Raw genomic sequence first — 27,172 nt, 5'->3', positions numbered from 1 at the left:
TGGGTTAGGACAAGTAAGAGCCAACATCATTTGGGTTAGGACAAGTAAGTAGCCAACATCATTTGGGTTAGGACAAGTAAGAGCCAACATCATTTGGGTTAGGACAAGTAAGAGCCAACATCATTTGGGTTAGGACAAGTAAGAGCCAACATCATTTGGGTTAGGACAAGTAAGAGCCAACATCATTTGGGTTAGGACAAGTAAGAGCCAACATCATTTGGGCTAGGACAAGTAAGAGCCAACATCATTTGGGCTAGGACAAGTAAGTAGCCAACATCATTTGGGTTAGGACAAGTAAGAGCCAACATCATTTGGGTTAGGACAAGTAAGAGCCAACATCATTTGGGTTAGGACAAGTAAGAGCCAACATCATTTGGGTTAGGACAAGTAAGAGCCAACATCATTTGGGTTAGGACAAGTAAGAGCCAACATCATTTGGGTTAGGACAAGTAAGAGCCAACATCATTTGGGCTAGGACAAGTAAGTAGCCAACATCATTTGGGTTAGGACAAGTAAGAGCCAACATAATTTGGGCTAGGACAAGTAAGAGCCAACATCATTTGGGTTAGGACAAGTAAGAGCCAACATCATTTGGGTTAGGACAAGTAAGAGCCAACATCATGATGAGTTTGCAAGCTGAGTTTGAATAAGACGTCCAATTACCATTTTGTATTTATAACGGTTGGTTTTATTATAGATAATAAATAACCACATCATTGATAGATTATTTATAACGGTTGGTTTTATTATAGATAATAAATAACCACATCATTGATGGATCATTTGTAACCGTTGGTTTTATTATAGCTGATAAATATCATTGATGAAACGCTGGATAAAATAAATGCTTGTCTCTTGTCTGCCCCTGCAAGCCTGTCGGTATACGCGTCATCACACACCCTCATCTGATTGGTCATTTCCCGAGAGCAGTAAAGTGGTATTAGTGTCGTCACACGAGTAGGCGGGCCTTCTGACTTTGTGACTTCTATGGTCAATATGGAGAAAAAAAAGAAAAAGAGAATGGACCCCTTTTACTGACACAATTTACAGGTGATTATGTACGCTCCAATTTTTTCAATATATATTTTTTTACCTTTATTTAACTAGGCAAGTCAGTTAAGAACAAATTCTTATTTACAATGACGGCCTACCAGGGAACAGTGGGTTAACTGCCTTGTTCAGGGGCAGAACGACAGAGTTTTACCTTGTCAGCTCGGGGATTCGATCCAATCTTTTGGTTACTAGTCCAACGCTCTAACCACTAGGCTACCTGCCGCCCCACTTCATGATAGGAGTACACACAAAATAAATGTTGACCATTTAGATTAAAAAAAATATATATACATAACAATAACAAATAAATCACATCATTTTGCATCATTTTCTCATTAATTATTCATTTAGAAAGTATACAGGTCAGGACTCTTATTCTGAAAGATTCTAAAAATCCGCGACCCGGGTGTACTTAGTTCATCTTACCTGTTTCACGACAGTCTAGTCAGTCACCTCTGTGGCTTGCTATCCAACATAGTCAAAACATTGGAGCTCTTTAGACGCTTTCGGTGTATATTTGCCTCTGTGTTTTAAACTTCTTTCGTGTAGCTAGTTGCCCCATTTAAGTTCATATTTACGTTGTTAGACAGGTAGCTAGCTAGCTAAGTTAGCTTAGCACCAGGCTACTCGTTAATGCTAACTAGCATCACCAACCATGAGCTCACTAAGCTACTCCCCTCTTGCTAAAGAAGAGGATGTCTGCTGGACGGAGAAAGAAGTTCTGGGGCTGAACGTTGTCGTAAAAGAAGAGGAGGAGGATGTTTCAGTAAAAGGAGAGGAAGAAGCTTTCAGAATGAAAGAGGAGGAAGAGGTAGAGGAATCTTTTAGATGGAAAGAGGAAGAGGGGATAGAGGCTGTCACAGTGGAAGAAGAGGAGGTAGAAGCTTTCAGAATGAAAAAGGAGGAAGAGGAGGCCATAACATTGAAAGAAGAAGAGGAGGATGTTATAGTGAAAGAAGAGGAAGAACCTTTTAGAGTGAAAGATGAAGAGGGGATAGAGGCTGTCACAGTGAAAGAAGAGGTAGAAGCTTTCAGAATGAAAAATGAGGAAGAGGAGGCCATAACATTTAAAGAAGAAAATGAGGATATTATAGTGAAAGAACCTTTTGGAGAGGAAGAGGAGGCTATCTTACATAAAGAGGAGGAGGAAGACATATTGGGAGATGAAGAGGAGGTGGAAGGAGAGGAAGATGAGACTGAAGATCTGATTAACACCAGTGAGTACCGTCTTAAAAGCAGGGCCACAAACTGCCCTTGTTGAATTAATGTATCACTTTAATATCTGGCTCTGGGCCTTGCCATTGATTCTGGGAGAATATAACTTATAAATGTCCACTGAGCTCAGAACCTAAAAGATAAGCTTGTTTGTAATACATTATGATGTATTAATAGAATTGTAATACAGTGGGCCAAAAAAGTATTTAGTCAGCTACCAATTGTGCAAGTTCTCCCACTTAAAAAGATGAGAGAGGCCTGTAATTTTCATCATAGGTACACTTCAACTATGACAGACAAAATGAGAGAGAAAAAATCCAGTAAATCACATTGTAGGATTTTTTATTAATTTATTTGCAAATTATGGTGGAAAATAAGTATTTGGTCAATAACAAAAGTTTATCTCAATACTTTGATATATACCCTTTGTTGGCAATGACAGAGGTGAAACGTTTTCTGTAAGTCTTCAAAGTTTTCACACACTGTTGCTGGTATTTTGGCCCATTCCTCTAAGGCAGCAGCTACCCTTCCTGGGGTTTATTATGGATCCCCATTAGTTCCTGCCAAGGCAGCAGCTACTCTTCCTGGGGTTTATTATGGATCCCCATTAGTTCCTGCCAAGGCAGCAGCTACTCTTCCTGGGGTTTATTATGGATCCCCATTAGTTCCTGCCAAGGCAGCAGCTACTCTTCCTGGGGTTTATTATGGATCCCCATTAGTTCCTGCCAAGGCAGCAGCTACTCTTCCTGGGGTTTATTATGGATCATGCTGTCCCCCAGCCACTCAGTAACAATGGTATTCATGCTGTCCCCCAGCCACTCAGTAACAATGGTATTCATGCTGTCCCCCAGCCACTCAGTAACAATGGTATTCACGCTGTCCCCCAGCCACTCAGCAACAATGGTATTCATGCTGTCCCCCAGCCACTCAGCAACAATGGTATCCATGCTGTCCCCCAGCCACTCAGAAACAATGGTATCCATGCTGTCCCCCAGCCACTCAGCAACAATGGTATTAATGCTGTCCCCCAGCCACTCAGCAACAATGGTATTCATGCTGTCCCCCAGCCACTCAGCAACAATGGTATCCATGCTGTCCCCCAGCCACTCAGCAACAATGGTATTCATGCTGTCCCCCAGCCACTCAGCAACAATGGTATTCATGCTGTCCCCCAGCCACTCAGCAACAATGGTATTCATGCTGTCCCCCAGCCACTCAGCAACAATGGTATTCATGCTGTCCCCCAGCCACTCAGCAACAATGGTATCCATGCTGTCCCCCAGCCACTCAGCAACAATGGTATTCATGCTGTCCCCCAGCCACTCAGCAACAATGGTATTCATGCTGTCCCCCAGCCACTCAGCAACAATGGTATTCATGCTGTCCCCCAGCCACTCAGTAACAATGGTATTCACACTGTCCCCCAGCCACTCAGCAACAATGGTATTCATGCTGTCCCCAGCCACTCAGCAACAATGGTATCCATGCTGTCCCCCAGCCACTCAGCAACAATGGTATTCATGCTGTCCCCCAGCCACTCAGCAACAATGGTATTCATGCTGTCCCCCAGCCACTCAGCAACAATGGTATTCATGCTGTCCCCCAGCCACTCAGCAACAATGGTATTCATGCTGTCCCCCAGCCACTCAGCAACAATGGTATTCATGCTGTCCCCCAGCCACTCAGCAACAATGGTATTCATGCTGTCCCCCAGCCACTCAGCAACAATGGTATTCCTGCTGTCCCCCAGCCACTCAGCAACAATGGTATTCATGCTGTCCCCCAGCCACTCAGCAACAATGGTATTCATGCTGTCCCCCAGCTACTCAGCAACAATGGTATTCATGCTGTCCCCCAGCCACTCAGCAACAATGGTATCCATGCTGTCCCCCAGCCACTCAACAACAATGGTATCCATGCTGTCCCCCAGCCACTCAGCAACAATGGTATTCATGCTGTCCCCCAGCCACTCAGCAACAATGGTATTCATGCTGTCCCCCAGCCACTCAGCAACAATGGTATTCATGCTGTCCCCCAGCCACTCAGCAACAATGGTATTCATGCTGTCCCCCAGCCACTCAGCAACAATGGTATTCCTGCTGTCCCCCAGCCACTCAGCAACAATGGTATTCCTGCTGTCCCCCAGCCACTCAGCAACAATGGTATTCATGCTGTCCCCAAGCCACTCAGCAACAATGGTATTCATGCTGTCCCCCAGCCACTCAACAACAATGGTATTCATGCTGTCCCCCAGCCACTCAGCAACAATGGTATTCATGCTGTCCCCCAGCCACTCAGCAACAATGGTATTCATGCTGTCCCCCAGCCACTCAGCAACAATGGTATTCATGCTGTCCCCCAGCCACTCAGCAACAATGGTATTCATGCTGTCCCCCAGCCACTCAGCAACAATGGTATTCATGCTGTCCCCCAGCCACTCAGCAACAATGGTATTCCTGCTGTCCCCCAGCCACTCAGCAACAATGGTATTCATGCTGTCCCCCAGCCACTCAGCAACAATGGTATTCATGCTGTCCCCCAGCCACTCAGCAACAATGGTATTCACGCTGTCCCCCAGCCACTCAGCAACAATGGTATTCATGCTGTCCCCCAGCCACTCAACAACAATGGTATTCACGCTGTCCCCCAGCCACTCAGCAACAATGGTATTCACGCTGTCCCCCAGCCACTCAGCAACAATGGTATTCATGCTGTCCCCCAGCCACTCAGCAACAATGGTATTCACGCTGTCCCCCAGCCACTCAGCAACAATGGTATTCCTGCTGTCCCCCAGCCACTCAGCAACAATGGTATTCACGCTGTCCCCAAGCCACTCAGCAACAATGGTATTCATGCTGTCCCCCAGCCACTCAACAACAATGGTATTCATGCTGTCCCCCAGCCACTCAGCAACAATGGTATTCATGCTGTCCCCCAGCCACTCAGCAACAATGGTATTCATGCTGTCCCCCAGCTACTCAGCAACAATGGTATTCATGCTGTCCCCCAGCCACTCAGAAACAATGGTATTCATGCTGTCCCCCAGCCACTCAGCAACAATGGTATTCATGCTGTCCCCCAGCCACTCAACAACAATGGTATCCATGCTGTTTCAGGTTCTCTGTTGTGTCTCTCCTCCATGTTCTCTGTTGTGTGTCTCTCCTCCATGGTCTCTGTTGTGTGTCTCTCCTTCATGTTCTCTGTTGTGTCTCTCCTCCATGGTCTCTGTTGTGTGTCTCTCCTCCATGTTCTCTGTTGTGTCTCTCCTCCATGTTCTCTGTTGTGTGTCTCTCCTCCATGGTCTCTGTTGTGTGTCTCCTCCATGTTCTCTGTTGTGTCTCTCCTCCATGGTCTCTGTTGTGTGTCTCTCCTCCATGTTCTCTGTTGTGTCTCTCCTCCATGTTCTCTGTTGTGTGTCTCTCCTCCATGGTCTCTGTTGTCTCTCCATGTTCTCTGTTGTGTGTCTCTCCTCCATGTTCTCTGTTGTGTCTCTCCTCCATGTTCTCTGTTGTGTCTCTCCTCCATGTTCTCTGTTGTGTCTCTCCTCCATGGTCTCTGTTGTGTCTCTCCTCCATGGTCTCTGTTGTGTGTCTCCTCCATGGTCTCTGTTGTGTGTCTCTCCTCCATGGTCTCTGTTGTGTCTCTCCTCCATGGTCTCTGTTGTGTCTCTCCTCCATGTTCTCTGTTGTGTCTCTCCTCCATGTTCTCTGTTGTGTCTCTCCATGTTCTCTGTTGTGTCTCTCCTCCATGGTCTCTGTTGTGTCTCTCCTCCATGGTCTCTGTTGTGTCTCTCCTCCATGTTCTCTGTTGTGTCTCTCCTCCATGTTCTCTGTTGTGTCTCTCCATGTTCTCTGTTGTGTCTCTCCTCCATGGTCTCTGTTGTGTCTCTCCTCCATGGTCTCTGTTGTGTCTCTCCTCCATGTTCTCTGTTGTTGTGTCTCTCCTCCATGTTCTCTGTTGTGTCTCTCCTCCATGGTCTCTGTTGTGTCTCTCCTCCATGTTCTCTGTTGTCTCTCCTCCATGTTCTCTGTTGTGTGTGTCTCCATGTTCTCTGTTGTGTGTCTCCATGTTCTCTGTTGTGTCTCTCCATGTTCTCTGTTGTGTGTCTCTCCTCCATGTTCTCTGTTGTCTCTCCTCCATGTTCTCTGTTGTGTGTGTCACCATGTTCTCTGTTGTGTCTCTCCATGTTCTCTGTTGTGTCTCTCCTCCATGTTCTCTGTTGTGTCTCTCCATGTTCTCTGTTGTTGTGTCTCTCCTCCATGGTCTCTGTTGTGTCTCTCCTCCATGTTCTCTGTTGTGTCTCTCCTCCATGTTCTCTGTTGTGTGTCTCTCCTCCATGGTCTCTGTTGTGTCTCTCCTCCATGTTCTCTGTTGTGTCTCTCCATGTTCTCTGTTGTGTCTCTTCTCCATGGTCTCTGTTGTGTCTCTCCTCCATGTTCTCTGTTGTGTCTCTCCATGTTCTCTGTTGTGTCTCTCCTCCATGTTCTCTGTTGTGTCTCTCCTCCATGTTCTCTGTTGTGTGTCTCTCCTCCATGGTCTCTGTTGTGTCTCTCCTCCATGTTCTCTGTTGTGTCTCTCCATGTTCTCTGTTGTGTCTCTCCTCCATGGTCTCTGTTGTGTCTCTCCTCCATGTTCTCTGTTGTGTCTCTCCATGTTCTCTGTTGTTGTGTCTCTCCTCCATGGTCTCTGTTGTGTCTCTCCTCCATGTTCTCTGTTGTGTCTCTCCATGTTCTCTGTTGTTGTGTCTCTCCTCCATGGTCTCTGTTGTGTGTCTCTCCTCCATGGTCTCTGTTGTGTCTCTCCTCCATGGTCTCTGTTGTGTCTCTCCTCCATGGTCTCTGTTGTGTCTCTCCTCCATGTTCTCTGTTGTGTCTCTCCATGTTCTCTGTTGTGTCTCTCCTCCATGGTCTCTGTTGTGTCTCTCCTCCATGGTCTCTGTTGTGTCTCCTCCATGGTCTCTGTTGTGTCTCTCCTCCATGTTCTCTGTTGTGTCTCTCCTCCATGTTCTCTGTTGTGTCTCTCCTCCATGTTCTCTGTTGTGTCTCTCCTCCATGGTCTCTGTTGTGTCTCTCCTCCATGTTCTCTGTTGTGTCTCTCCATGTTCTCTGTTGTGTCTCTCCTCCATGGTCTCTGTTGTCTCTCCTCCATGGTCTCTGTTGTCTCTCCTCCATGTTCTCTGTTGTGTCTCTCCTCCATGTTCTCTGTTGTGTCTCTCCTCCATGTTCTCTGTTGTGTCTCTCCTCCATGTTCTCTGTTGTGTCTCTCCATGTTCTCTGTTGTGTCTCTCCATGTTCTCTGTTGTGTCTCTCCATGTTCTCTGTTGTGTCTCCTCCATGGTCTCTGTTGTGTGTCTCTCCTCCATGTTCTCTGTTGTGTGTCTCTCCTCCATGTTCTCTGTTGTGTCTCTCCTCCATGTTCTCTGTTGTGTCTCTCCATGTTCTCTGTTGTGTCTCTCCTCCATGTTCTCTGTTGTGTCTCTCCATGTTCTCTGTTGTGTGTCTCCTCCATGTTCTCTGTTGTGTCTCTCCATGTTCTCTGTTGTGTCTCTCCTCCATGTTCTCTGTTGTGTCTCTCCTCCATGGTCTCTGTTGTGTCTCTCCTCCATGTTCTCTGTTGTGTCTCTCCTCCATGTTCTCTGTTGTGTCTCTCCATGTTCTCTGTTGTGTCTCTCCTCCATGTTCTCTGTTGTGTGTCTCTCCTCCATGTTCTCTGTTGTGTCTCTCCTCCATGTTCTCTGTTGTTGTGTCTCTCCTCCATGTTCTCTGTTGTTGTGTCTCTCCTCCATGTTCTCTGTTGTTGTGTCTCTCCTCCATGTTCTCTGTTGTGTCTCTCCTCCATGTTCTCTGTTGTGTCTCTCCTCCATGGTCTCTGTTGTGTGTCTCTCCTCCATGGTCTCTGTTGTGTCTCTCCTCCATGTTCTCTGTTGTATCTCTCCTCCATGGTCTCTGTTGTGTCTCTCCTCCATGTTCTCTGTTGTGTCTCTCCTCCATGTTCTCTGTTGTGTCTCTCCATGTTCTCTGTTGTGTCTCTCCATGTTCTCTGTTGTGTCTCTCCTCCATGTTCTCTGTTGTGTGTCTCTCCTCCATGTTCTCTGTTGTGTCTCTCCTCCATGTTCTCTGTTGTTGTGTCTCTCCTCCATGTTCTCTGTTGTTGTGTCTCTCCTCCATGTTCTCTGTTGTTGTGTCTCTCCTCCATGTTCTCTGTTGTGTGTCTCTCCTCCATGTTCTCTGTTGTGTGTCTCCTCCATGTTCTCTGTTGTGTGTCTCTCCTCCATGTTCTCTGTTGTGTCTCTCCATGTTCTCTGTTGTCTCTCCTCCATGGTCTCTGTTGTGTCTCTCCTCCATGTTCTCTGTTGTGTCTCTCCTCCATGTTCTCTGTTGTGTCTCTCCATGTTCTCTGTTGTCTCTCCTCCATGTTCTCTGTTGTGTCTCTCCATGTTCTCTGTTGTGTCTCTCCTCCATGTTCTCTGTTGTGTCTCTCCTCCATGTTCTCTGTTGTGTCTCTCCTCCATGTTCTCTGTTGTGTCTCTCCTCTATGTTCTCTGTTGTGTCTCTCCTCCATGGTCTCTGTTGTGTGTCTCTCCTCCATGGTCTGTGTTGTGTCTCTCCTCCATGGTCTCTGTTGTGTGTCTCCTCCATGTTCTCTGTTGTGTGTCTCCTCCATGTTCTCTGTTGTGTCTCTCCTCCATGTTCTCTGTTGTGTCTCTCCTCCATGTTCTCTGTTGTGTGTCTCTCCTCCATGGTCTCTGTTGTGTGTCTCCTCCATGTTCTCTGTTGTGTGTCTCTCCTCCATGTTCTCTGTTGTGTCTCTCCTCCATGGTCTCTGTTGTGTGTCTCTCCTCCATGTTCTCTGTTGTGTCTCTCCTCCATGTTCTCTGTTGTGTGTCTCCTCCATGTTCTCTGTTGTGTCTCTCCTCCATGGTCTCTGTTGTGTCTCTCCTCCATGGTCTCTGTTGTCTCTCCTCCATGTTCTCTGTTGTCTCTCCTCCATGGTCTCTGTTGTGTGTCTCTCCTCCATGTTCTCTGTTGTGTGTCTCTCCTCCATGGTCTCTGTTGTGTCTCTCCTCCATGTTCTCTGTTGTGTCTCTCCTCCATGTTCTCTGTTGTGTCTCTCCTCCATGTTCTCTGTTGTGTGTCTCCTCCATGTTCTCTGTTGTGTCTCTCCTCCATGGTCTCTGTTGTGTCTCTCCTCCATGGTCTCTGTTGTCTCTCCTCCATGTTCTCTGTTGTCTCTCCTCCATGGTCTCTGTTGTGTGTCTCTCCTCCATGTTCTCTGTTGTGTGTCTCTCCTCCATGGTCTCTGTTGTGTCTCTCCTCCATGTTCTCTGTTGTGTCTCTCCTCCATGTTCTCTGTTGTGTCTCTCCTCCATGTTCTCTGTTGTGTCTCTCCTCCATGGTCTCTGTTGTGTCTCTCCTCCATGGTCTCTGTTGTGTCTCTCCATGGTCTCTGTTGTGTCTCTCCTCCATGTTCTCTGTTGTCTCTCCTCCATGTTCTCTGTTGTGTCTCTCCTCTATGTTCTCTGTTGTGTCTCTCCTCCATGGTCTCTGTTGTGTGTCTCTCCTCCATGGTCTGTGTTGTGTCTCTCCTCCATGGTCTCTGTTGTGTGTCTCCTCCATGTTCTCTGTTGTGTGTCTCCTCCATGTTCTCTGTTGTGTCTCTCCTCCATGTTCTCTGTTGTGTCTCTCCTCCATGTTCTCTGTTGTGTCTCTCCTCCATGGTCTCTGTTGTGTCTCTCCTCCATGTTCTCTGTTGTTGTGTCTCTCCTCCATGTTCTCTGTTGTTGTGTCTCTCCTCCATGTTCTCTGTTGTATCTCTCCTCCATGTTCTCTGTTGTGTCTCTCCTCCATGTTCTCTGTTGTGTCTCTCCATGTTCTCTGTTGTGTGTCTCTCCTCCATGTTCTCTGTTGTGTCTCTCCTCCATGTTCTCTGTTGTTGTGTCTCTCCTCCATGTTCTCTGTTGTTGTGTCTCTCCTCCATGTTCTCTGTTGTTGTGTCTCTCCTCCATGTTCTCTGTTGTGTCTCTCCTCCATGTTCTCTGTTGTGTGTCTCCTCCATGTTCTCTGTTGTGTGTCTCTCCTCCATGTTCTCTGTTGTGTCTCTCCATGTTCTCTGTTGTCTCTCCTCCATGGTCTCTGTTGTGTCTCTCCTCCATGTTCTCTGTTGTGTCTCTCCTCCATGTTCTCTGTTGTGTCTCTCCATGTTCTCTGTTGTGTCTCTCCTCCATGTTCTCTGTTGTGTCTCTCCATGTTCTCTGTTGTGTCTCTCCTCCATGTTCTCTGTTGTGTGTCTCCTCCATGTTCTCTGTTGTGTCTCTCCTCCATGTTCTCTGTTGTGTCTCTCCTCCATGTTCTCTGTTGTGTCTCTCCTCCATGGTCTCTGTTGTGTGTCTCTCCTCCATGGTCTGTGTTGTGTCTCTCCTCCATGGTCTCTGTTGTGTGTCTCCTCCATGTTCTCTGTTGTGTGTCTCCTCCATGTTCTCTGTTGTGTCTCTCCTCCATGTTCTCTGTTGTGTCTCTCCTCCATGTTCTCTGTTGTGTCTCTCCTCTATGTTCTCTGTTGTGTCTCTCCTCCATGGTCTCTGTTGTGTGTCTCTCCTCCATGGTCTCTGTTGTGTCTCTCCTCCATGTTCTCTGTTGTGTGTCTCTCCTCCATGTTCTCTGTTGTGTCTCTCCTCCATGTTCTCTGTTGTGTCTCCTCCATGTTCTCTGTTGTGTCTCTCCTCCATGGTCTCTGTTGTGTCTCTCCTCCATGTTCTCTGTTGTGTCTCTCCATGTTCTCTGTTGTGTCTCTCCTCCATGTTCTCTGTTGTGTCTCTCCTCCATGTTCTCTGTTGTGTCTCTCCTCCATGTTCTCTGTTGTGTCTCTCCTCCATGGTCTCTGTTGTGTGTCTCTCCTCCATGGTCTCTGTTGTGTGTCTCTCCTCCATGTTCTCTGTTGTGTCTCTCCTCCATGGTCTCTGTTGTGTGTCTCTCCTCCATGTTCTCTGTTGGGTCTCTCCTCCATGTTCTCTGTTGTGTCTCTCCTCCATGTTCTCTGTTGTGTGTCTCTCCTCCATGGTCTCTGTTGTGTGTCTCCTCCATGTTCTCTGTTGTGTGTCTCTCCTCCATGTTCTCTGTTGTGTCTCTCCTCCATGGTCTCTGTTGTGTGTCTCTCCTCCATGTTCTCTGTTGTGTCTCTCCTCCATGTTCTCTGTTGTGTGTCTCCTCCATGTTCTCTGTTGTGTCTCTCCTCCATGGTCTCTGTTGTGTCTCTCCTCCATGGTCTCTGTTGTCTCTCCTCCATGTTCTCTGTTGTCTCTCCTCCATGGTCTCTGTTGTGTGTCTCTCCTCCATGTTCTCTGTTGTGTGTCTCTCCTCCATGGTCTCTGTTGTGTCTCTCCTCCATGTTCTCTGTTGTGTCTCTCCTCCATGTTCTCTGTTGTGTCTCTCCTCCATGTTCTCTGTTGTGTCTCTCCTCCATGGTCTCTGTTGTGTCTCTCCTCCATGGTCTCTGTTGTGTGTCTCTCCTCCATGGTCTCTGTTGTGTGTCTCTCCTCCATGTTCTCTGTTGTTGTGTCTCTCCTCCATGTTCTCTGTTGTGTCTCTCCTCCATGTTCTCTGTTGTGTCTCTCCTCCATGTTCTCTGTTGTGTCTCTCCTCCATGTTCTCTGTTGTGTCTCTCCTCCATGGTCTCTGTTGTGTCTCTCCTCCATGTTCTCTGTTGTGTCTCTCCTCCATGGTCTCTGTTGTGTCTCTCCTCCATGTTCTCTGTTGTGTCTCTCCTCCATGTTCTCTGTTGTCTCCTCCATGTTCTCTGTTGTCTCTCCTCCATGGTCTCTGTTGTGTGCATTTCCACATTTTGTTACATTACAGCCTTATTCTAAAAGAGATTAAATCGTTTTTTCCCTCTCATCAATCTACACAATGCCCCATAATAACAAATCAAAAACAGGTTGTTTATAATTTTTTGTTAATTATAACAAAAATAAAAACTGAAATATGACATTTACATAAGTATGTACTTAGTACTTTGTTGAAGCACCTTTTGGTAGCGATTACAGCCTCAAGTTTTCTTGGGTATGACGCTACAAGCTTGGCACACCTGTATTTGGGGAGTTTCTCCCATTCTTCTCTGCAGATCCTCTCAAGTTCTGTCAGGTTGGATGGGGAGTGTCGCTGTACAGCTATTTTCAGGTCTCTCCAGAGATGTTCGATCAGGTTCCAGTCCGGGCTCTGGCTGGACCACTCAAGGACATTCTGAGACTTGTCCCGAAGCCACTCCTGCGTTGTCTTGGCTGTGTGCTTAGGGTCGTTGTCTTGGCTGTGTGCTTAGGGTCGCTGTCTTGGCTGTGTGCTTAGGGTCGTTGTCTTGGCTGTGTGCTTAGGGTCGTTGTCTTGGCTGTGTGCTTAGGGTCGTTGTCTTGGCTGTGTGCTTAGGGTCGTTGTCTTGGCTGTGTGCTTAGGGTCGTTGTCTTGGCTGTGTGCTTAGGGTCGTTGTCTTGGCTGTGTGCTTAGGGTCGTTGTCTTGGCTGTGTGCTTAGGGTCGTTGTCTTGGCTCTGTGCTTAGGGGCGTTGTCTTGGCTGTGTGCTTAGGGTCGTTGTCTTGTTGGAAAGATGAGGACCCCAGTCAGGTCCTGAGCACTCTGGATCAGGTTTTCATCAAGGATCTCTCTGAACTTTGCTCCATTCATCTTTCACTTGATCCAGACTAGTCTCCCTGGCCCTGCCGCTGAACGACATTCCCACGGTATGATTCTGTCACCACCATGCTTCACCGTAGGGCTAGTGCTAGATTTCCTCCAGATTTAACATTCAGGCCAAAGAGTTACGTTTTGGTTTCATCAGACCAGATAATCTTGTTTCTCATGGTCGGAGAGTCCTTTAGGTTCCCTTTGGCAAACTCCAATGCCTTTTACCGAGGAGTGGCTTCTGTCTGGCCACTCCACCATAAAGGCCTGATTGGTGGAGTGGCTTCTGTCTGGCCACTCCACCATAAAGGCCTGATTGGTGGAGTGGCTTCTGTCTGGCCACTCCACCATAAAGGCCTGATTGGTGGTTTGGCTTCTGTCTGGCCACTCCACCATAAAGGCCTGATTGGTGGAGTGGCTTCTGTCTGGCCACTCCACCATAAAGGCCTGATTGGTAGAGTGCTGCGGAGATGGTTGTCCTTCGGGAAGGCTCTATATAGACAGGTGTGTGCCTTTCCCAAATGATGTCCAGTCAATTGAATTTACTGCAGGTGGAGTCCAATCAACTTGTAGAAACATCTCTAGGATGATCAATGGAAACGGGATGCAACGGAACTCAATTTCGAGTCTTATAGTAAAGGGTTTGAATACTTATGTAAATAAGGTATTTCTGGGGGTTTAAAAAAAAACTGTTTTCACTTTGTCACTATGGGGTATTGTGATGTCATTATGGGGTATTGTGTATTGTGATGTCATTATGGGTTATTCTGTGTAGATCGATGAGGATAAACATTTAATCCATGTTTAGAATAAGGCTGTAACGTAACAAAATGTGTAAAAAAAAAAGGGAGTCAAGGGGTCTGAATATTTTCCGAAGGCACTGGAGGTCTCTCCATTGCCCCACCTGTTGGCCAGCCTATGTTAGAGCTGCTATCTGACCTGGTTACCTAACAGAACGCCTGGTTGGTTTAAAACTTGTACTGTAATTTGGACAAGACTAAATTCGTGTTGTTCTGTAGTTCTCTGCAGGATGTTTCAGATGGACCATATATATATATATATATATATATTTTAACATATGGATGAAATCTCAGATTTAAAGTGGGCTTTTAAAAAATATATATATTTTTTAAAGATCTTGCCTCTCCCTTAACAGCAGAAAGCAGTCAACTTTCCGGACAGTTCTAAAAAACAAAATCTACCATTTCCCTTCATGTTAAGAAAATATCTGATTTTCTGTGGAGTTTTAGTGACCTCTTGGCACAGTGTTTGTTTTATTATTGTTTATACATTATCAGAAAGCCTAAATCTTCCCCTAAAAAAATAGGATGGATGGAACTTTTAAAAAGGCATTACCTGAGATTATTGCGAATATCAACCAATCAGCATTTTATAATGATTTTATTTTGAAGGATCTAGTCTGGATTAAACCTCATAGGAAAACAGTTTAATCATTCATTCAGGTCTCTGTTTAACAAAATAATCTGTTTTATCTTTGGCAGGAGAGAAACCAGACTGTCACTCTGACAGCGGGAAGAGTCCTTCAGAGAATCCAGAACCAGAGATTCCCAAACCAGCGACAGGACACAACTGCTCCCAGTGTGGAAAGAGTTTTAAGTGGTTATCTAAGCTCAAAGAGCATGAGAGAACACATGCAGGAAAAAAGCTCTTCCAATGTTCCCATTGTGAAAAGAGATTTAACCAGTCATCACTTCTGAAAGAGCATGATAAAATACACACAGGAGAGAAGCCTTTCCAATGTCCCCAGTGTGGAAAGGGTTTTACATGGTTAAGGCACCTGAAAGAGCATGAGAGGATACACACAGGAGAGAAGCCTTTCGAGAGGATACACACAGGAGAGAAGCCTTTCCATTGCTCCCAGTGTGGAAAGCGTTATACTCGATTAGCACACCTAAAAATACATGAGAGAATTCACTCTGGAGTGAAGGCTTACCTCTGTTCCCAGTGTGGAAAGAATTTTAGGTGGTTAGAGAACCTGAAGCAGCATGAAAGGACACATAGAGGGGAGAAGCCTTACCATTGCGCTCAGTGTGGAAAGGATTTTACCACATTAGGGAACGTAAAAGAGCATAAGAAGAAACACACAGGAGAAAAACCTTTACAATGTTCCCAGTGTGGAAAGAGATTTACACATTTAGGAAATCTGAAAAGGCATGAAGGAATACACACAGGAGAAAAACTCTACCACTGCTCTCATTGTGGAAAGCGTTTTACCCAGTTAGGGTATTTGAAAAAACATGAGAAAATACACTCTGAAGAAAAGCCTTACCCCTGTTCCCACTGTGGAAAGAGTTTTCGGTGGTTAGGGGACCTGAAAGAGCATGAGAGGACGCACACAGGGGAGAAACCTTACCATTGCTCCCTGTGCGGCAAGGATTTTACCAAGTTAGGGAACCTAAAAGAGCATAAGAAGAAACACACAGGAGAAAAGCCTTACCAATGCTCCATGTGTGAAAAGACCTTTACCCAGTTAGGGGGCCTGAAATATCACGAGGGGACACACACAGAAAAAAAGACCTACCACTGCTCTCAGTGTCAAAAGACATTTACCCAATAAGGGAACCTGAAAAAGCATGAGAGAATACACACACTCAGGTGATAAGACCGTCCACTGCTCCCAGAACCTGAAAGAGCATAAGAAGAAACACACAGGAGAAAAGCCTTACCAATGCTCCTTAACCTTTTATGACTTTAACCTTTCATGAGTGTGGCCGTGTCATCTGACCATGCCACCGATTCTAATCCAAGTGCCAAAGAACTGTACCCAGTACCACAACATTTTATTTTAGCCAAAAACCTGGCATTGCCAGGAAGCTGACACTTGAGGCCACTGTGTTCTTGGGAACCTTCAATGCTGCAGACATTTTTTGGTACCCTTCGTCAGATCTGTGCCTTCGACACAATCCTGTCTCGGAGCTCTTCGGACAATTCTTTCCACCTCATGGCTTGTTTTTTTTAATCTTACGTGCACTGTAAACCTTTTTATAGGTTGTCCTGGAAGGTTCTATATAAACAGGTGTGTGTCTCTTTCCAAATCGTGTCCATTCAGTTGAATTTACCACAGGTGGAGTCCAATCAAGTTGTAGAAACATCTCATCGATGATCAATGGAAACAGGATACACCGGCGCTCAGTTTGGCGTCTCATAGCAAAAGGGTCTGAATACTAAAGTAATGGAAACAGGATACACCGGCACTCAGTTTGGAGTCTCATAGCAAAAGGGTCTGAATACTAAAGGCGCTCAGTTTGGAGTCTCATAGCAAAAGGGTCTGAATACTAAAGTAATGGAAACAGGATACACCGGCGCTCAGTTTGGAGTCTCATAGCAAAAGGGTCTGAATACTAAAGTAATGGAAACAGGATACACCGGCGCTCAGTTTGGAGTCTCATAGCAAAAGGGTCTGAATACTAAAGTAATGGAAACAGGATACACCGGCGCTCAGTTTGGAGTCTCATAGCAAAAGGGTCTGAATACTAATGTAATGGAAACAGGATACACCGGCACTCAGTTTGGAGTCTCATAGCAAAAGGGTCTGAATACTAAAGTAATGGAAACAGGATACACCGGCGCTCAGTTTGGAGTCTCATAGCAAAAGGGTCTGAATACTAATGTAATGGAAACAGGATACACCGGCGCTCAGTTTGGAGTCTCATAGCAAAAGGGTCTGAATACTAAAGTAATGGAAACAGGATACACCGGCGCTCAGTTTGGAGTCTCATAGCAAAAGGGTCTGAATACTAATGTAATGGAAACAGGATACACCGGCACTCAGTTTGGAGTCTCATAGCAAAAGGGTCTGAATACTAAAGTAATGGAAACAGGATACACCGGCGCTCAGTTTGGAGTCTCATAGCAAAAGGGTCTGAATACTAATGTAATGGAAACAGGATACACCGGCGCTCAGTTTGGAGTCTCATAGCAAAAGGGTCTGAATACTAAAGTAATGGAAACAGGATACACCGGCGCTCAGTTTGGAGTCTCATAGCAAAAGGGTCTGAATACTAATGTAATGGAAACAGGATACACCGGCACTCAGTTTGGAGTCTCATAGCAAAAGGGTCTGAATACTATGGGGGTATTGTGATGTCATTATGGGGGTATTGTGATGTCATTAAAGGGTCTGAATACTAAAGTAAAGAAGGGTTTTCCGTTTTGTATTTGTAATAAATTTGCAAAAAATGTAAAAACGTGTTTTCTCTTTGTCATTAGGAGGTATTGTGTGTAGAGTAGTAAAAACAAACATTAAAAACAAACATTAAAAAGTGTTTAATCCATTTTAGAATAAGGCTGTAACGTAACAACATGTGGGGGAAAAGTGAAGGGGTCTGAACACTTCCCGAAGGCACTGTAGATGGTGATGCTAGGAATTCTGGGTAATGTTTGTGGGTGCAGGATGTGTAGCCTACTTCCTTCTGGTAGCTACCCTCGCTAGCTGTATTATTTTGGTCTGGCTTTTTGAGAGGTTTCGGAGGTTAAACTGATTAGCATCCTGTCTTGGGTCAACAGTGTCTTAACTTTACTGCAGAAAGACATTGTTTCTGTTTCATGTTACCTTCTGAACAGCAGAGCATTAGTATAGCGAGTAGACAAGGTTATGTAACACTACTTAGTCCTACCTGCTATAGTGGGTTTTAAATTCATTGGTATTCACACATTTGTTGTTGAGGTAGAATTGTCATACTTGAATAAAAGTATAGATGCCTTTAATAGAAAGTTACTCAAGTAAAAATCAGCCAGTGGAAAAACTACTTGAGTAAAAGTCTAAAAGTATTTGGTTCTAAATATACTTAAGTATCAAAAGTAAAAGTATAAATCATTTCAAATTCCTTCTATTAAGCAAAGCAGGCAGGACAATGTTCTTGTTTTCATTCTTTAGGAATGTAGTAAAGTAAAAGTTGTCAAAGATATAAATAGTAAAGTACAGATACACCAAAAACTACTTAAGTAGTACTTTAAAGTATTTATACTTATGTACTTTACACCACTGGAGCTCTCTGATAGTCATAATAGAATATGGAGCTCTCTGATAGTCATAATAGAATATGAAGCTCTCTGATAGTCATAATAGAACATGGAGCTCTCTGGTAGTCATAATAGAATATGAAGCTCTCTGATAATAGAACATGGAGCTCTCTGGTAGTCATAATAGAATATGAAGCTCTCTGATAATAGAACATGGAGCTCTCTGGTAGTCATAATAGAATATGAAGCTCTCTGATAATAGAATATTGAGCTCTGGTAGTCATAATAGAATATGAAGCTCTGATAATAGAATATGGAGCTCTCTGGTAGTCATAATAGAATATGGAGCTCTCTCATAGTCATAATAGATATGGAGCTCTCTGGTAGTCATAATAGAATATGAACCTCTCTGATGGTCAAAATAGAGCTCTGATAGTCATAATAGAGTCACTTTGTGACATCGGCTGATTTAAAAAGGGCTTTATAAATCAATTTGATTGATATAAAGTTTGTTTGAAATTCGTACTAAAAATGCATAACTAATCAATCAACACGTTATTTTCTTTGTAAAAGTGTTAATATAATATTATTTAATAGACAAAAAATAAACATTCCCTCAACTGCGTTTCCTCCCTCCAGACAGCAGATGGCGATATGTGTCTTTCAGGCGATGTTTCTACTGTGACGTATAATCTAGTGGACGGAACGCTTCTTCAACAACTGCAGCCACCTCGGTAGCTCGCTAGACAACAAAGTCGGAACATTCAAGATCTTTGGGACAATTTCGTGGTTTATTTGCCACTATGTTTTACACGTACTTTTGTGGAAACAACTAGCTACCCCCATTTAATTTCATATTGACGTTGTTGTCAGTCGGCTGGTTTAGTTAGCACTAGTTTAGCTAACATCCCCGACCATGAGTTTACTCAAATACTCTCTTCCTGCTGAAGAAGAGGTCTGCTGGACGGAGAAAGATGCTCCCGTGAAAGAGGAGGAGGAAGATGAGGCTGTTACAATACAAAAACAAGTAGAGGGTGAGGCTGTTACCGTGAAGGAAGTAGTTAAGGGCGAGGCTGTTACGACGAAAGAAGAGGAAGGCGCGTTCAAAGTGAAAGAGGAGGAAGACGAGGAGTTTACTGTCACAGTGAAAGAAGAGGATTACGATTTTGGAGTGGAGGAGGAAAATAAGGAGATTACTGTCACATTGGAGGAGGAAGAAGCAGAAGAAGAGAAGGCTGGAGATCTGATTAACTCCAGTAAGTAATATCTTAAACAGGGACACAAACTCTGCAGTTGTTGAACTAATGTGTGATTTCTAAAAGGACACTACACTTGGTTATGTTTTTCTGTATCGTATGAATTGTTAAAGACGTCCTCAGGTGACTTTAAAAAAAACTTTTACTGTTGAAAAGCGATATATAAATACACTAAAGAACAACATAGTGTGTGTTTTTTTAAAGACACAACTGCAAATTTCAAGGAGTTTGATTGGAAGACACCAGATAGAACTCCAGGCAGATTTCAAGGAGTTTGATTGGAAGACACCAGATAGAATTCCAGGCAGATTTCAAGGAGTTTGATTGGAAGACACCAGATAGAACTCCAGGCAGATTTCAAGGAGTTTGATTGGAAGACACCAGATAGAATTCCAGGCAGCGTTCTGCTTATTCTCCCGACAGATTTCAGCCGGCGACTGACTCATGTGAACAACAATCAAGAAGCGTGTGTTACAACCTGGCCTCAGAAGGGGAAGGGTTTTAGCTCACATGCTAAGTCGTTGCAAACTAGCTAAAAAAAAGAGTAGTACGTAGTTCAAAAGTAGCTAATTAGCTAAAAATGCTAAAGTTATCCGTGTTGAGATTCGAACTCGCAACCTTTGCTAGAGGTTCGTGTTATACGCTCACTCACCCACACCAGTCAACCACCACACCTTCATTTTTGCCTTAAATAACCATCTGTCTTATGTAACTAAACAAACTAATTTCAGTGTCCTGGATGTAAATGTACTATGTTGTGTCTAGTCTGAGACGAGCCGTGTGTGTTTTAGAAAGTCAATCATTACTTGCGATACGGCTTTTTGAAACCGCGTGAAAGAATTCTTCAACTTAAAAATATACTTACTGTAGCAGTTACAGACCCATACAGCTATGGAGCCTCCATCCCACTGAACTACACTGTAGTAGTTACAGACCAATACAGCTATGGAGCCTCCATCCTACTGAACTACACTGTAGTAGTTACAGATCCATACAGCTATGGAGCCTCCATCCTACTAAACTACACTGTAGCAGTTACAGACCCATACAGCTATGGAGCCTCCATCCTACTAAACTACACTGTAGCAGTTACAGACCCATACAGCTATGGAGCCCCCATCCTACTCAACTACACTGTATCAGTTACAGACCCATACAGCCTCCATCCTACTAAACTACACTGTAGCAGTTACAGATCCATACAGCTATGGAGCCTCCATCCTACTAAACTACACTGTAGTAGTTACAGATCCATACAGCTATGGAGCCTCCATCCTACTGAACTACACTGTAGTAGTTACAGATCCATACAGCTATGGAGCCTCCATCCTACTAAACTACACTGTAGCAGTTACAGACCCATACAGCTATGGAGCCTCCATCCTACTAAACTACACTGTAGCAGTTACAGACCCATACAGCTATGGAGCCCCCATCCTACTCAACTACACTGTATCAGTTACAGACCCATACAGCCTCCATCCTACTAAACTACACTGTAGCAGTTACAGATCCATACAGCTATGGAGCCTCCATCCTACTAAACTACACTGTAGTAGTTACAGATCCATACAGCCTCCATCCTACTAAACTACACTGTAGTAGTTACAGATTCATACAGCCTCCATCCTACTAAACTACACTGTAGTAGTTACAGATCCATACAGCCTCCATCCTACTAAACTACACTGTAGTAGTTACAGATCCATACAGCCTCCATCCTACTAAACTACACTGTAGCAGTTACAGATCCATACAGCTATGAAGCCTCCATCCTACTAAACTACACATCAATACATCCAGTCACCACATCCAGTCACTGCAACATCACTACATCCAGTCACTACAACATCACTACAACATCACTACATCCAGACACTACAACATCACTACATCCAGTCACTACATCCAGACACTACAACATCACTACATCCAGTCACTACAACATCACTACATCCAGTCACTACAACGTCACTACATCCAGTCACTACAACATCACTACATCCAGTCACTACATCCAGTCACTACAACATCACTACATCCAGTCACTGCAACATCACTACATCCAGTCACTGCAACATCACTACATCCAGTCACTGCAACATCACTACATCCAGTCACTGCAACATCACTACATCCAGTCACTGCAACATCACTACATCCAGTCACTGCAACATCACTACATCCAGTCACTGCAACATCACTACATCCAGTCACTACAACATCACTACATCCAGTCACTACAACATCACTACATCCAGTCACTACAACATCACTACAACATCACCACATCCAGTCACTGCAACATCACTACATCCAGTCACTACATCCAGACACTACAACATCACTACATCCAGTCACTACAACATCACTACATCCAGTCACTACAACATCACTACATCCAGTCACTACAACATCACTACAACATCACTACATCCAGACACTACAACATCACTACATCCAGTCACTACATCCAGACACTACAACATCACTACATCCAGTCACTACAACATCACTACATCCAGTCACTACAACGTCACTACATCCAGTCACTACAACATCACTACATCCAGTCACTACATCCAGTCACTACAACATCACTACATCCAGTCACTGCAACATCACTACATCCAGTCACTGCAACATCACTACATCCAGTCACTGCAACATCACTACATCCAGTCACTGCAACATCACTACATCCAGTCACTGCAACATCACTACATCCAGTCACTGCAACATCACTACATCCAGTCACTGCAACATCACTACATCCAGTCACTACAACATCACTACATCCAGTCACTACAACATCACTACATCCAGTCACTACAACATCACTACAACATCACCACATCCAGTCACTGCAACATCACTACATCCAGTCACTACAACATCACCACATCCAGTCACTGCAACATCACTACAACATCACTACATCCAGTCACTACAACATCACTACATCCAGTCACTACAATATCACTACTTCCAGTCGTAATGATGTTGTAGTGACTGGATGAAGTGATGTTGTAGTGACTGGATGTAGTGATGTTGTAGTGACTGGATGTAGTGATGTTGTCGTGACTGGTTGTAGTGACTGGTTGTAGTGACTGGTCGTAGTGAAGTTGTAGTGACTGGTTGTAGTGACTGGTCACAGTGATGTTGTAGTGACTGGTCGTAGTGATGTTGTAGTGATGTTGTAGTGACTGGTCGTAGTGACTGGTCGTAGTGATGTTGTCGTGACTGGTCGTAGTGATGTTGTCGTGACTGGTCGTAGTGATGTTGTCGTGACTGGTCGTAGTGATGTTGTCGTGACTGGTCGTAGTGATGTTGTAGTGACTGGTCGTAGTGATGTTGTAGTGACTGGTCGTAGTGATGTTGTCGTGACTGGTCGTAGTGATGTTGTCGTGACTGGTCGTAGTGATGTTGTAGTGACTGGTCGTAGTGATGTTGTAGTGACTGGTAGTTGTGATGTTGTAGTGACTGGTCGTAGTGATGTTGTAGTGACTGGTAGTTGTGATGTTGTAGTGACTGGTCGTAGTGATGTTGTAGTGACTGGTTGTAGTGATGTTGTAGTGATGTTGTAGTGACTGGTTTTAGTGATGTTGTAGTGACTGGTTGTAGTGACTGGTCGTAGTGATGTTGTAGTGACTGGTCGTAGTGATGTTGTAGTGACTGGTCGTAGTGATGTTGTCGTGACTGGTCGTAGTGATGTTGTCGTGACTGGTCGTAGTGATGTTGTAGTGACTGGTCGTAGTGATGTTGTAGTGACTGGTAGTTGTGATGTTGTAGTGACTGGTCGTAGTGATGTTGTAGTGACTGGTAGTTGTGATGTTGTAGTGACTGGTCGTAGTGATGTTGTAGTGACTGGTTGTAGTGATGTTGTAGTGATGTTGTAGTGACTGGTTTCAGTGATGTTGTAGTGACTGGTTGTAGTGACTGGTCGTAGTGATGTTGTAGTGACTGGTCGTAGTGATGTTGTAGTGACTGGTCGTAGTGATGTTGTAGTGACTGGTCGTAGTGATGTTGTAGTGACTGGTCGTAGTGATGTTGTAGTGACTGGTCGTAGTGATGTTGTAGTGACTGGTAGTTGTGATGTTGTCGTGACTGGTTGTAGTGACTGGTTGTAGTGACTGGTCGTAGTGAAGTTGTAGTGACTGGTTGTAGTGACTGGTCACAGTGATGTTGTAGTGACTGGTCGTAGTGATGTTGTAGTGATGTTGTAGTGACTGGTCGTAGTGACTGGTCGTAGTGATGTTGTCGTGACTGGTCGTAGTGATGTTGTCGTGACTGGTCGTAGTGATGTTGTCGTGACTGGTCGTAGTGATGTTGTCGTGACTGGTCGTAGTGATGTTGTCGTGACTGGTCGTAGTGATGTTGTCGTGACTGGTCGTAGTGATGTTGTCGTGACTGGTCGTAGTGATGTTGTAGTGACTGGTCGTAGTGATGTTGTAGTGACTGGTAGTTGTGATGTTGTAGTGACTGGTCGTAGTGATGTTGTAGTGACTGGTAGTTGTGATGTTGTAGTGACTGGTCGTAGTGATGTTGTAGTGACTGGTTGTAGTGATGTTGTAGTGATGTTGTAGTGACTGGATGTAGTGATGTTGTCGTGACTGGTTGTAGTGACTGGTTGTAGTGACTGGTCGTAGTGAAGTTGTAGTGACTGGTTGTAGTGACTGGTCACAGTGATGTTGTAGTGACTGGTCGTAGTGATGTTGTAGTGACTGGTCGTAGTGACTGGTCGTAGTGACTGGTCGTAGTGATGTTGTCGTGACTGGTCGTAGTGATGTTGTCGTGACTGGTCGTAGTGATGTTGTCGTGACTGGTCGTAGTGATGTTGTAGTGACTGGTCGTAGTGATGTTGTAGTGACTGGTCGTAGTGATGTTGTCGTGACTGGTCGTAGTGATGTTGTCGTGACTGGTCGTAGTGATGTTGTCGTGACTGGTCGTAGTGATGTTGTAGTGACTGGTAGTTGTGATGTTGTAGTGACTGGTCGTAGTGATGTTGTAGTGACTGGTAGTTGTGATGTTGTAGTGACTGGTCGTAGTGATGTTGTAGTGATGTTGTAGTGACTGGTTTTAGTGATGTTGTAGTGACTGGTTGTAGTGACTGGTCGTAGTGATGTTGTAGTGACTGGTCGTAGTGATGTCGTAGTGATGTTGTAGTGACTGGTCGTAGTGATGTTGTAGTGACTGGTCGTAGTGATGTTGTAGTGATGTTGTAGTGACTGGTAGTTGTGATGTTGTAGTGACAGGTCGTAGTGATGTTGTAGTGACTGGTAGTTGTGATGTTGTAGTGATGTTGTAGTGACTGGTCGTAGTGACTGGGTGTAGAGATGTTGTAGTGACTGGATGTAGTGATGTAGTGACTGGTCGTAGTGATGTTGTCGTGACTGGATGAATTGATGTTGAAGTGATGTTGTAGTGACTGGATGAATTGATGTTGTAGTGATGTTGTAGTGACTGGTCGTTGTGATGTTGTAGTGACTGGTCGTAGTGATGTTGTAGTGACTGGATGAATTGATGTTGAAGTGATGTTGTAGTGACTGGTCGTAGTGATGTCGTAGTGACTGGTCGTAGTGATGTCGTAGTGACTGGATGTAGTGATGTAGTGACTGGTGGTAAAGAATAATAATTCAAATGGAACTTTGAACAGGTATTACCTGGGATTATCTAACGGCTATCAACCAATCAGCATCCAGAATCCATATTTACCATTTTCTAATGAGGGATCTAGTCTGGATTAAACCTCATAGGAAGACCGTTCAATCATTTGGAGGTTTTATTCATGCCTCTCTGTTTAACAAAATAATCTGTTTTTATATTTGGCAGGAGAGAAACCAGACTCTCACTCTGACAGTGGGAAGAGTCCTTCAGAGAATCCAGACCCAGAGATTCCCAAACCAGCGACAGGACACAACTGCTCCCAGTGTGGAAAGAGTTTTAAGTGGTTATGTAAGCTCAAAGAGCATGAGAGAACACACACAGGAGAAAAGCTCTTCCAATGCACCCATTGTGAAAAGAGATTTAACCAGTCATCACATCTGAAAGAGCATGAGAGAATACACACAGGAGAGAAGCCTTTCCAATGCTCCCAGTGTGTAACGAAATTTACACGGTTAAGGCACCTGAAAGAGCATGAGAGGATACACACAGGAGAGAAACCTTTCCAATGCTCCCAGTGTGGAAAGGGTTTTACACGGTTAGGGAACCTGAAAGAACATGAAATAATACACACAGGAGAGAGGCCTTACCATTGCTCCCAATGTGGGAAGAGTTTTACCCGAGTAGGGCACCTAAAAATACATGAGAGAATACATTCTGGAGTGAAGCCTTATATCTGTTCCCAGTGTGGAAGGAATTTTAGGTGGTTAGAGAACCTGAAGCAGCATGAAAGGACACACACAGGGGAGAAGCCTTACCATTGCTCTTACTGTGGAAAGGATTTTACCACATTTGGGAATGTAAAAGAGCATGAGATGAAACACACAGGAGAAAAACCTTTCCAATGTTCCAAGTGTGGAAAAAGTTTTACACATTTAGGAAGCCTGAATAGGCATGAAGCAATACACGCAGGAGAAAAACCCTACCACTGCTCTCAGTGTGGAAAGAGTTTTCCCCTGTTAGGATATCTGAAAAAACATGAGAAAATACACAACGGAGAGAAGCCTTACCAGTGTCCCCACTGTGGGAAGAGTTTTACCCGGATAGGGAGCCTTAAAGAGCATGAGAGGATACATACAGGAGAAAAGCCTTTCCTATGTTGCCAGTGTGGAATGAGTTTTACCCATTTAGTGAGCCTGAAAAATCATGAAGGAACACACACAGGAGTGGAGAAGACCTACCACTGCTCTCAGTGTGGAAAGAGTTTTACCAACTTAGGGAACCTGAACAAACATACATAAGAGAATACACACAGGAGAAAAGCCTTACCAATGCTCCCTGTGTGGAAAGACTTTTACCCAGTTAGGGGGCCTGAAATATCATGAGGGGACACACACAGAAAAAAAGACCTACCACTGCTCTCAGTGTCAAAAGACATTTACCCGATTAGGGAACCTGAAAAAGCATGAGAGAATACACACACTCAGGTGAGGATAAGACTGTCCACTGCTCCCAGTGTGGAAAGAGTTTAGGTCAGTTAGGGAACCTGAAAGAGCAGGAAAAACACATACAGCAGAGAAGCCTTACTACTGCTCTAATTACGGAAAGACATTTTCCCGGTCTGAGGACCTGAAATCACATGACAGAATAGAGGCTGTGTTCTGAAATGTGTTTTGTTCATATGAAATCATATTGTGCAGCTTTCCCAGGACGGCCGTGCACCAGAAATACCTGTAGAGACGCATGAGATTGAACTTCACGTCACTTTTTACTTTGCCCCGTTAACACTATAAACGTTTCCCACTACTGAAACGGGGAATTATTATTATTATTATTATATTACTGTGGGAATTGTGATTGAATCAACCTCATATCAGCCCATTCTGACAACACACCAGGAGTTCTGTATTGGTGTAGTGTTCCATTCTGACAACACACCAGGAGTTCTGTATTGGTGTAGTGTTCCATTCTGACAACACACCAGGAGTTCTGTATTGGTGTAGTGTTCCATTCTGACAACACATCAAAAAAACAAAATGAACTATTCAAGACTGTCTGTGATTTTATTGTTTAGGTGCATCGGAGGATGATTCTAATTGCACTGAAAAGTCAGGTGGGGCAGTGAGTGGATGTGCTTGTTTTGAAATCAAACCGTCGCGTGTACACAGTTGTTTATTTTCTTTGCTAGTTATTAGCCCAGTTGTAGCTCATTTCTGGTCAGCAATGGGGAGTGATGGCTTCCTACGGGTACATACAAAGGAGGAGAAGACAAAACCACTGCTCTCATTGTGGAAAGACATTTTCCCAGTTAGAGGACCTGAAATCACATGAGAGAATAGAGAGGCTGTGTTCTGACTTGTTTTTTAATTTAAATTTTAATAAACTTGCAAAAATG

At 44.6% G+C, this 27,172-nt stretch overlaps 1 protein-coding gene across 1 annotated transcript; it reads left to right on the top strand.

The window, feature by feature from the left end:
• Nucleotides 1–1,464: 1,464 nt before the first annotated feature.
• LOC135570631 (zinc finger protein 135-like) lies at nucleotides 1,465–27,172 on the top strand. The gene is made up of 4 exons (XM_065016578.1): nucleotides 1,465–2,270; nucleotides 14,437–15,509; nucleotides 18,819–19,173; nucleotides 25,006–27,172. Exons 1-4 carry the CDS (start codon nucleotides 1,709–1,711, stop codon nucleotides 26,076–26,078), a joined length of 3,063 nt encoding a protein of 1,020 aa, XP_064872650.1. The 5' UTR covers nucleotides 1,465–1,708; the 3' UTR covers nucleotides 26,079–27,172.

Source organism: Oncorhynchus nerka, unplaced genomic scaffold (genome assembly GCF_034236695.1).
Source record: "Oncorhynchus nerka isolate Pitt River unplaced genomic scaffold, Oner_Uvic_2.0 unplaced_scaffold_967, whole genome shotgun sequence".
Classification (NCBI taxonomy): domain Eukaryota; kingdom Metazoa; phylum Chordata; class Actinopteri; order Salmoniformes; family Salmonidae; genus Oncorhynchus; species Oncorhynchus nerka.
Note: the sequence above shows the minus strand (reverse complement) of the source record. Positions and strands in the feature narration are given on the sequence as shown.